General features: G+C 39.5%; 1 protein-coding gene across 1 annotated transcript; it reads right to left on the reverse strand.

Annotated features, from left to right (window-relative positions):
* Nucleotides 1-32: 32 nt before the first annotated feature.
* LOC138959793 (uncharacterized) lies at nucleotides 33-10,891 on the reverse strand. The gene is made up of 5 exons (XM_070331410.1): nucleotides 10,808-10,891; nucleotides 9,427-9,529; nucleotides 8,712-8,943; nucleotides 5,611-5,775; nucleotides 33-2,895 (listed from the first exon to the last, which is right to left on the reverse strand). Exons 2-5 carry the CDS (start codon nucleotides 9,433-9,435, stop codon nucleotides 2,624-2,626), a joined length of 678 nt encoding a protein of 225 aa, XP_070187511.1. The 5' UTR covers nucleotides 9,436-9,529; nucleotides 10,808-10,891; the 3' UTR covers nucleotides 33-2,623.
* Nucleotides 10,892-12,138: the final 1,247 nt, after the last annotated feature.

Genomic DNA, 12,138 nt, shown 5'->3' on the forward strand with positions numbered 1-12,138 from the left:
CACACACATGAAAAACCCAGCTTGAAAAATACTTTAAACCAGAATTGTACCTTTTATTTTATTTTATAGTGATCAGCAACTGATACAGATGACATACCTAACTGAATCTCACTGTGACGCTTATCACAGACTAGCTTTAGCCTACGAACATTTTATGATCTGCTCTTTTCTTTACGCAATACAAACTTTAGCGTTATCCTTTCTACAAGTCTTGATGCAACACGGAAATGTCAAATCAAACATGAAAAAAAAGAACTTCTATGCATTTAAGTCTTGAAGAGTTATTGTCAAAGTTTATTCAAATCAGGAATATGCTCGTTGAAATAACCCATTAGAATAAAATGTTAAAATGTATGTAATCATTAGCATAAACAATTATCACATTTGCCTCAAATTATTATGAACAAAATAAGAAATTCATGCAAATTCTTAGTTTATTGCAAGTAACTAAACAACTTTGTTATTAGCTTCTTTTGAAATAATCTGTTTTTCATAATCCAACCCAAAGACTTTACAAGCAGAAATGTGCACACAATCTCTGTTTATATTGTTCTCCCTTACTTTGTTAACACTGTTTAAATCACCAGAAGTTTGGAGATTTTTTACAATAGAACTTATTCAAGTACATAAATATGCATGAAAATGGTTTCCACATGAACACACACACCTGCTCTCAGAAACAAAGAAAGAAAGAAAACAAGTCGCGTAAGGCGAAATTACTACATTTAGTCAAGCTGTGGAACTCACAGAATGAAACTGAACGTAGTCCGCCGCTAGTGCAAAAAGCAGTGAAAGTGACGAGCCTGTTTAGCGCGGTAGCGGTTGCGCTGTGCTTCAAATTAGCACGCTTTACTGTACCTCTCTTCGTTTTAACTTTCTGAACGTGTTTTTAATCCAAACATATCATATCTATATGTTTTTGGAATCAGGAACCGACAAGGAATAAGATGAAATAGTTTTTAAAACGATTTCGGAAATTTAATTTTAAGCATAATTTTTATATTTTTAATTTTCAGAGCTTGTTTTTAATCCGAATATAACATATTTATATGTTTTTGGAATCAGAACATGATGAAGAATAAAATAAAAGTAATTTTGGATCGTTTTATAAAAAAATAATTTTAATTACAATTTTCAGATTTTTAATGACCAAAGTCATTGATTAATTTGTAAGCCTTCATGCTGAAATGCAATACCGAAGTCCGGCCTTCGTCGAAGATTGCTTGGCCAAAATTTCAATCAATTTGATTGAAAATTGAGGGTGTGACAGTGCCGCCTCAACTTTTACAAAAAGCCGGATATGACGTCATAAAAAACATTTATCAAAAAAATGAAAAAAAACGTCTGGGGATATCATACCCAGGAACTCTCATGTAAAATTTCATAAAGATCGGTCCAGTAGTTTACTCTGAATCGCTCTACACACACACACACGCACAGACACACACACACATACACCCCGACCCTCGTCTCGATTCCCCCTCTATGTTAAAACATTTAGTCAAAACTTGACTAAATGTAAAAAGAAGAAGAAAACTGTTGAAGTGATACCAAGCCAGGGGAAAATATAAAACAAAAGTACCACATTACAGGCCACTCCACCCATCGACCATCCTACAAACACTGTCTTCTTATTCGTTCATGGGCTGAAACTCCCACAGTTTATACGTGTATGACTGTGTTTACCCCGCCCTTCAGGCACTGGCAGCCATACACCGCTTTCCGGTGAAGCATGCTGGGTATTTTTGTGTTTCTAAAACCCACTGAACTCTGACATGGATTACAGTATCTTTTTTGTGTGCACTTGGTCTTGTGCTTGCGTGTACCACGAAGGGGGATAAGGCACTAGCAGGTCTGCACATAAGTTCACCTGGGAGATTTGACAAATCTGCACCCTTAACCCACCAGGCGCGGCAAGGAATTGAACCAGCGACCTTCTGCATGGGAGGCCGGCATCCTATCCACTAGGCCAATGCGCCTGTCTGCAAATACTGTCAACTCATGTCATGCATGCTCTAACTTTGGCTGAAACTTTGACTAAAAGTAACAGTGCAAGTTAGTGCGACTAATGACATGCAGTCAGATGCATGAATAGCATGCGTCTTGGAACATCACATGAGCTACCAGCTTAAATTAACTGACACATGTAAGAACGTATCACATGTTTACTTTACATGAAAATGTATCAAGAAAAAACACTAACCAAAAATGCATTCTAAAAAGACACTATGTGCCCGCACAAGAGGTAAAAATATCTCGCATTCTCTGCATCTTAAAATTATGCATGCTGTTCTTTAAAACAAAAAACAGATGAAGTCAACAACATGCTATAATTTCTGAGCAAATAAAAAAAAAATAAGAAAATAGATGCAGTGAAAACAAAGACAAGAAAAAATATAAAGAACACCTTTACATGCACACTCATTACAGCAACATATACTCATGATATTTACAAAATGTTCAATAGATTCATGATACTTTTATCTCTTTCTTCTTTTTCTGCGTTCGATTTCCCTTTTATCTCCAAAATGTTCACTATGCCAAAGAAGATTTTATAAGTCCAAATGTTCACTGTTATCACACAGCCCTATCTTTATGGCACAGATGCAGCACAAAGGTCACTTTAACCTTTAGACAATTCATCAGCCAGGTCACCCCGACCAATGTCCAGGAGAGTTTGAGCCAGGAAGTGAAGGGTGGGGCGAGGATTTTGTTGTTTCCACTTGACCAAGACACGGTAGTTGATTTCATGCTGCCCGTCATACTGGAAATCCATACGAATCTGGTCCAGCTGTGCGTCCGTGATGCCAAATGCCCGGCCCAGTCGCCTCCAGTCTCCCGCCAGCCCCACGCTGATCACGTCAAAGTGTCGTGCCATTGGAGGTTCTTGACTTACTGGAAATTGAAATAATCCAGTGGAAATTAGAAACAGGATTTCCCCCGAAAGTGGCATATGACTGCCTGAATGATGGGGTAAAAATGGTCATACACGTAAAAACCCACTCATGCAAAAATATGAGTGAACGTAGGAGTTCCAGCCTATGAACAAACAAGTCGCGTAAGGCGAAAATACAACATTTAGTCAAGTAGCTGTCGAACTCACAGAATGAAACTGAACGCAATGCCATTTTTCAGCAAGACCGTATACTCGTAGCATCGTCAGTCCACCGCTCATGGCAAAGGCAGTGAAATTGACAAGAAGAGCGGGGTAGTAGTTGCGCTAAGAAGGATAGCACGCTTTTCTGTACCTCTCTTTGTTTTAACTTTCTGAGCGTGTTTTTAATCCAAACATATCATATCAATATGTTTTTGGAATCAGGAACCGACAAGGAATAAGATGAAAGTGTTTTTAAATTGATTTGGACAATTTAATTTTGATAATAATTTTTATATATTTAATTTTCAGAGCTTGTTTTTAATCCAAATATAACATATTTATATGTTTTTGGAATCAGAAAATTATGGAGAATAAGATGAACGTAAATTTGGATCGTTTTATAAATTTTTATTTTTTTTTACAATTTTCAGATTTTTAATGACCAAAGTCATTAATTAATTTTTAAGCCACCAAGCTGAAATGCAATACCGAAGTCCGGGCTTCGTCGAAGATTACTTGACCAAAATTTCAACCAATTTGGTTGAAAAATGAGAGCGTGACAGTGCCGCCTCAACTTTCACAAAAAGCCGGATATGACGTCATAAGGCAAAAAAAAAATAGGTCTGTTTACGGTAACATAGGCAAAAACAATAGGGTCGGTAGGTCGGGGATTTTTTTTCTTTTTTTTTTCTTTCCAGAATACCATATTTTTAAGTTATTTTTCCAAAAAACTAAGATTTATTTTTCTTCCCCAAATGCCAAAAAAAAGTCTAGGGTCGTGCGAAAAAATAGGGTCAGTCGGGATACTGTAAACAGACCTATTTTTTTTTTTGGCCTAAAAGACATTTATCAAAAAACTGAAAAAAACGTCTGGGGATATCAGACCCAGGAACGCTCATGTCACATTTCATAAAGATCGGTCCAGTAGTTTAGTCTGAATCGCTCTACACACACAGACAGACACACACACACACACGCACGCACGCACGCACATACACCACGACCCTCGTCTCGATTCCCCCTCTACGTTAAAACATTTAGTCAAAACTTGACTAAATGTAAAAAGAAGAAACAGGATTTGCCCTTCTTTTTTTTGTTGCACTTTTAAAAAGTTAAGTAAGAAACATTTAATGGCTTTATTTTGTGAAGACACTTGCAAAAATCCACCTCCTCTTTTTAACATAGGTAAACTCTCAATGTGCAGACAACATCGCAAATACTTGGCAGAAGGACATGGGTTCTTTTATTATGAGAACAGTGAAATCTTGCAACATTACTGACACTGGAGAGCTGAGGTTCAGTTGTTAAAAATGCTCTGAGTGTGTAATGCCTATGCTATTAACATTATCATGTACTATCTCCAGTGGAACAATAACATTATCAGTAATACATGAACAATGTTAAACACACACACACATACACACACCAGTGTTGTTGCCAGCCTGAGAAGACAATAGGTCATTTGGACCTCCCTAAAAAAAACCACCAATAGGTCCAAATGTCCTGGTTTTAAAAAAACAATAGGTCCAAATTGTACCGCCAAGGTGTTTTGGCTTGAGTCTGTTTGATATTGAACGCTGCTAGTGTTTTCTGCCCTTCAACGGACTTTTTCGGCGACATGTTTATCGATCAGCGATCGACAAAAAAAATCGTCTAACATAGTAGCGTCCCTTTGGCTGGATCGGGTCGACCTATTTACCGGAAACAGAGAAAATAGCGAAACAAGTATTAGATTATATGTGTTTGCAACTTTTTTGCAAGTTTGTTTGCACCTTTGTTGCAACTTTTAGCAACTTTTTTTGTGCAACATTTTCAGGCTATTCGCGTTTTTCCCTATCCTTCTTATTGTGAACCTGTTTCAAGTCCTTCGGCATTGCTTTGATGTCGCTTCCTAGTTTTAATTGTTCATAAACTTTGCGAAGAGAAAGAGCCTGACATTCCTGGCCTACCCTTTCCAATACAGTGCCCGGTGTGCGAATGTAGGGATCCTGCCTGATCTTCGCATTACCATGCCGTAGTATTATATTGATGAACTTTCCGCTGTTTGCGCCGTTTTCGGTAAATAAGTACACCGGCTGGATCGGGTATTTCCGTAAACGCAGCCTCGAGTGTTAATGACGAAAAACACGGACTCGACACCGAGTGCATTTTCACTCGTAGTGAACATGAGCATTTCGATCGGGGTTTGTTTTCCGACTTTGCAACTCCCATTCCAATCATTGCAGACCTTGTCCGCCTTGTACGAATATGTATCGGTCAGTTGACCACCAAAACGTAAAAACTATCGGTCCATCAACCGGACAAGGCTAGGTCCAATGCGTCAAATCAGAAAGGAATGTGTCAGAGACCGAAGACCGAGGCCTGGCAACAGCACTGCACACGCACACACACTAATTCTAACACACACACAGAGATACACACACACACTCTCACAAACACAATTAAGCTCTACCACTTCCACTCCCAAAGAAATCTAAGGCACTAATATTCAAGTGAATTTCTGCTTCACATACCTGTAAGGGCACATCTATTTATTATGTTGGCCTTACGACCCTCTCGGTCAGAACCTGAACGGTGATCTTGGTGGATAGTCATGTGGTTCTCAGAGCCAAGCTGGAATATGGTGCCTGGTTTCATGGCACCGGCTATTCCTGTGGCAACAATCTTGCTCTTCTCACCTGCAAATGAAGGCATGAAGCTTTTACAGGTAGGAGTCATGACACTGATACAGGTGTCAAAATGCTGATGGAAAGAGAAATTAACTGAAGTGTTCATGAAAGAGACATTTTAAGATCACACCCTCACAAATATGGAAGACTAATAGTGATTAATAAAGAAATGAGCAAGTCCAAAAGAGAAGAAAAAACAAAGGGCAAAGCCCATACGACTCACATGCTTGACCTTGACCTTTACATGACCTTGACCTTCAGGGTCAAGGTCAAATAACTAAACCTAGCAATGACATCATACACTAAGAACTGCTTTACACATTTTCCCTACCAAAATACATGTGACCCAAGGTCAAGGTCATCCAAGGTCATGCAACACAAAGCTGTTAATTCAAGACATAGGAAGTACAATGGTGCTTAAATTGGCTCTTTCTACCATGAGATATGGTCACTTTTAGTGGTTCACTACCTTATTTTGGTCACATTTCATAAGGGTCAAAGTGACCTTGACCTTGATCATATGTGACCAAATGTGTCTCATGATGAAAGCATAACATGTGCCCCACATAATTTTTAAGTTTGAAACAGTTATCTTCCATAGTTCAGGGTCAAGGTCACTTCAAAATATGTATACAATCCAACTTTGAAGAGCTCCTGTGACCTTGACCTTGAAGCAAGGTGAGGTATTCAATCTCAAAAACTTCAGAGAAAATGGGAAAAATGTGAAAAATAGCTGTTTTTTAGACAACATTTATGGCCCCTGCGACCTTGACCTTGAAGCAAGGTCAAGATGCTATGTATGTTTTTTGGGCCTTGTCATCATACACCATCTTGCCAAATTTGGTACTGATAGACTGAATAGTGTCCAAGAAATATCCAACGTTAAAGTTTTCCTGACGGACGTCCGGACGGACGGACGGACGGACGACTCGGGTGAGTACATAGACTCACTTTTGCTTCGCATGTGAGTCAAAAACAAAGGAGGTAAAAAACAACTAATTATGTAGAAAAGTAGATCTTTTCCAGTATGTATAAAATTGTATAATCTAAACCTGATTTCTTGGCATTTAGCTATGATCCAAATTGCTGGAAGACGGGACACTGACCACACAATCTGTCTCAACCTGAGATCATTTTGACACAAGTCTGCAGATACATGTCCTTATCGCTTGATTTTAACATTTCTAAAGCAATTCAGACTCTGGTTACGCATCAGTTTTTCCCACTCTTAACCACCAACGCAAGCTCTGTCGGGAATAATAAGTTAAGTACACACACGCACACACACACACTGCTTTAAGAATGTTTGTTGTTGAAAAAGCCTGGTTTCAGCTGCTGTGACAAGAACATGGGGAGGGTAAGGAAAGCAGCAATAACTGTTGTGAAACGGACAACATGAAGCCTTCATAAAGGTCCATACCTGTCATTTCAATCTTATTACCATAACAAAAAAGCCCATTACTTTGATCAAGATTCTATCACCAGACAAGGAACAACAAAACCCCAACCCCGTACCTGTGATTTCCATTCTCTCACCATAAAACAACAAAAGCTCATAACTGTGATGTCAATTCTATTGATGGGAGTCTCCGGTCCGAATGACGGATGAGTGACAAAAACAGCGTCCTTGTGTGCAAATGGAGGCCAATCCTGACAAGGAACAACAAAAATCTAGCCTAGCCACCAGACGAGGAACAACAAAAACCTAGCCTAGCCACCAGACGAGGAACAACAAAAACCTAGCCTAGCCACCAGATGAGGAACAACAAAAACCTAGCCTAGCCACCAGACGAGGAACAACAAAAATCTAGCCTAGCCACCAGACGAGGGACAACAAAAATCTAGCCTAGCCACCAGACGAGGAACAACAAAAACCTAGCCTAGCCACCAGAAGAGGAACAACAAAAACCTAGCCTAGCCACCAGAAGAGGAACAACAAAAACCTAGCCTAGCCACCAGACAAGGAACAGCAAAAATCTAGCCTAGCAACCAGACGAGGAACAACAAAAACCTAGCCTAGCCACCAGACGAGGAACAACAAAAACCTAGCCTAGCCACCAGACGAGGAACAACAAAAACCTAGCCTAGCCACCAAATGAAGAACAACAAAAACCTAGCCTAGCTACCATATGAAGAACAACAAAAACCTAGCCTAGCCACCAGATGAGGAACAACAAAAACCTAGCCTAGCCACCAAATGAAGAACAACAAAAACCTAGCCTAACCACCAAATGAAGAACAACAAAAACCTAGCCTAGCCACCAAATGAGGAATAACAAAATCCTAGCCTAGCAACCAGACAAGGAACAACAAAAACCTAGCCAAGCAACCAGACAAGCAACAAAAAAATCTAGCCTAACCACCAGACGAGGAACAACAAAAATCTAGCCTAGTAACCAGACGAGGAACAACAAAAACCTAGCCTAGCAACCAGACAAGGAACAACAAAAATCTAGCCTAGCAACCAGACGAGGAACAACAAAAACCTAGCCTAGCAACCAGACGAGGAACAACAAAAATCTAGCCTAACCACCAAACGAGGAACAACAAAAATCTGTGATTTCAATTCTACCACCAGACGAGGAACAAAAATCTAGCCTAGCAACCAGACGAGGAATAACAAAAACCTAGCCTAGCAACCAGACGAGGAACAATAAAAATCTAGCCTAGCCACCAGACAAGGCACAACAAAAACCTAGCCTAGCCACCAGACGAGGAACAACAAAAACCTAACCTAGCAACCAGACGAGGAACAACAAAAATCTAGCCTAGCCACCAGACAGGGCACAACAAAAACCTAGCCTAGCCACCAGACGAGGAACAACAAAAACCTAGCCTAGCCACCAGACAAGGAACAAATAAAATCTAGCCTAGCCACCAGACGAGGAACAACAAAAATATTGCCTAGCAACCAGACAAGGAACAACAAAAACCTAGCCACATACCTGTAATTTCAATTCTATCACCAGACTGCATTAGAACACCTGTAGCAGGCGATACTTGCGGAGGTCTGTGGCGCTGTTGGCCTGCAGACTGATCCACCCTCTCTGCGTCTGGCTCCAGGTCACCACCTGCACTCAGTACTGATGGTACCTGCACTTCTCGCCCAGTTTGGATTGATCCCAGCCCTGGGTTGTCTCCAGTATCCTCAGAGCACTGTACGGGTGCTCGGAAATTCTGCACAGTGCACAAAGTTCTCAAATAAAGTTTCTGGGTGTTTTTTTTCTTCTCTTTATGAAAATGTTTGTAGATCAGTGCTTTTGAACAGTTCTAAAAGGCTTGGATAATAGGCTGAAAGTGTTCAATGGGTGGTATTAATAAGGAAGTTTGACCACCGCCACAGCTTGAATGATTCATTTCTAACTCTAACCCAGTCCCAATGGGAAATAGAACGATATGTATGTGAAAGGATGTGTGTGTGTGTGTGTGTGTGTGTGTGTGTGTGTGTGTTTGTGTGTGTGTGTGTGTGTGTGTGTGTGTGTGTGTGTGTATGTGTTTTTCCTGAGAATGAGAAACAGTATGAAATTAGCAAAATAACACTAACAGTTACAGTTGTCTGAATATTTTCTGATGACAAATAAGAACAATTAAAATCGCAATATCAAACTCCACCACAACATGCATACTTTGTATTTGAAAAAGCTACAATACAAGACTCACCTCGGCCATGTTTTCTGGAATCAAGCAAAATATTCACCAAACTCAGAATCTGCCTTTCTCTCTAACCCGAACTGTATGAGTTAGTAATAGAACCAGCTGGCACCTGAAATGGAAAATCAAACAGAATGTTCACAATACAACTTGACTGTACATTTTTATACACTAGCATACAGTATCAAACTTTATCCTACATACGTGAGAGAGACACTCGTGAGATAATAATCGTACAAATCAGACGTGTGTATATCATGTAAATGAGGTCATGTCAAGCAAGTCTGGTAGGGACCTGTTTTTCCACTGCTTATGATGCCAAGTCACCGAGACAAATGTCATTATAGAAGAAAAAAATTGCGCTCGCTAATTACCCTTGATGAATCTTTAGAACTAACACATCACGCCACACTTTCAGAGTGACGTTTCTTTGCTTTGACGTAATAGATTGCACGAGGCTTTAGAAGAGATCGAGGTTCCAAAACAAGCGTCTTCAATTTAGCTGCCTCGACTGCAGGACATGTTCAGTAAAATACATGTAAGGCCTAAAAAAAAAATAGGTGTGGTTACGGTAACCCGACCTACCCTATTTTTGGGGGCCGACCCTATAACTTTTTATTACATTTGTCAAAAAAATACCAAAAAAAACAAGTAAACGAGTGCAGAAAACGCAATGAAAGCGAAAGCGCCCGAGTCGCACACTTATTTCCCTGTCAAGTAGGTTTAATTTGTACACATTAGAAAAAAAAGTTTAAAAAAAAAAAAGTGATTGCCTACCTACCTACCCTATTTTTTGTGGCTATGTTACCGTAACCACACCTATTATTTTTTTTGGCCTAAGTACAATATGTAGGATATAAACAGAACACTACATGGCTTGCTGTGTCTACCAGATTTACACTCGTTGCTTTTTCAAAATCAAATAGTGAACAGCTCGCGTTCGCTCGCAGTTCAATATTTAAAAAAACAACTCGTGTAAATCTGGTACGACACAGCAAACCATGTAGGGTTAGTAACTTGCACAAAAAGCCATGTCGGAATGTCACATGCGAGTCATACTAGCACTGCAGTAGCAGGGTTCAGAATTACACTGATCACTTTCTTTGTAATAAAACACCACAGACAAGTTGAGTGGCAGGTATTGTCAAATAATGTACAAAGATCTTCGTCCACGAAAAGGACTGAAACTGTTAAAGGCTGATGTCAGGGCACTTCAGGAAAAACCAGAAATGCATAATTTTTTTAAAAGCTCCCTGGCCTAAGTGGAGTATCTCGCCCCCGTTTGTGTAGTTCCAATTGCCTCAAAATGTAATCATCACTCGTTCATCACAGCTACCGCAAGTTGCTTACTTCAATAAAGAGCTACAAATCACAATTACACAGTACTTACACATCTGTCAGCCTACGATTTTTAACCCGTGATGACAGTCCCAACCAGCCGCCATTGCATGGTTGGAGTTCCACTATTTTCGGTTTTCCCGGAAATATCTGTCAATGGTAAGGTGGTGTTACCTCCCTTGCACTACTGTTCATGTAACTCCTAGTTTCGGTTTTGGCTCACTGCGGCACTGAACGGTTTTCTGTGAACTTTTTATTGAGAAACATTCTTTCAATCAAGCAAGCTTTGTTTTTATATTTAGTCAAGTTTTGACTAAATATTTTAACATCGAGGGGGAATCGAAACGAGGGTCGTGGTGTATGTGCGTGTGTGCGTGTGTGTGTCTGTGTGTGTGTCTGTGTGTGTGTGTGTGTAGAGCGATTCAGACTAAACTACTGGACCGATCTTTATGAAATTTGACATGAGAGTTCCTGGGTATGAAATCCCCGAACGTTTTTTTCATTTTTTTGATAAATGTCTTTGATGACGTCATATCCGGCTTTTCGTGAAAGTTGAGGCGGCACTGTCACGCCCTCATTTTTCAACCAAATTGGTTGAAATTTTGGTCAAGTACTCTTCGACGAAGCCCGGGGTTCGGTATTGCATTTCAGCTTGGTGGCTTAAAAATTAATTAATGACTTTGGTCATTAAAAATCTGAAAATTGTAAAAAAAATTAAAAATTTATAAAACGATCCAAATTTACGTTTATCTTATTCTCCATCATTTGCTGATTCCAAAAACATATCAATATGTTATATTTGGATTAAAAACAAGCTCTGAAAATTAAATATATAAAAATTATTATCAAATTTTTTTTTTCGAAATCAATTTAAAAACACTTTCATCGTATTCCTTGTCGGTTCCTGATTCCAAAAATATATAGATATGATATGTTTGGATTAAAAACACGCTCAGAAAGTTAAAACGAAGAGAGGTACAGAAAAGCGTGCTATCCTTCTTAGCGCAACGAATACCCCGCTCTTCTTGTCAATTCCACGGGCACTGCCTTTGCCACGGGCGGTGGAGTGACGATGCTACGAGTATACGGTCTTGCTGCGTTCAGTTTCATTCTGTGAGTTCGACAGCTACTTGACTAAATATTGTATTTTCGCCTTACGCGACTTGTTTTGTTTGCTCTTGTTGTTGTTGTTGTTGTTGTTGTTGTTGTAAGATCAAATACATTTTCCTCTTTTTTTGTTTATCCTTAACTTTCAGTCTTTAATTGAACGGGCAGATCTCTACTCTTTATTTCTCGTCTGTTTTCGTTATTTTGTAATGTTGCTGTTGTTTTTGTTGTTGTTGTGGTGGTGTTGGTGGTGGTATCAGTTTCAGTTCTCAATAT

This window comes from Littorina saxatilis, linkage group LG1 (genome assembly GCF_037325665.1).
Source record: "Littorina saxatilis isolate snail1 linkage group LG1, US_GU_Lsax_2.0, whole genome shotgun sequence".
NCBI classification, from domain to species: domain Eukaryota; kingdom Metazoa; phylum Mollusca; class Gastropoda; order Littorinimorpha; family Littorinidae; genus Littorina; species Littorina saxatilis.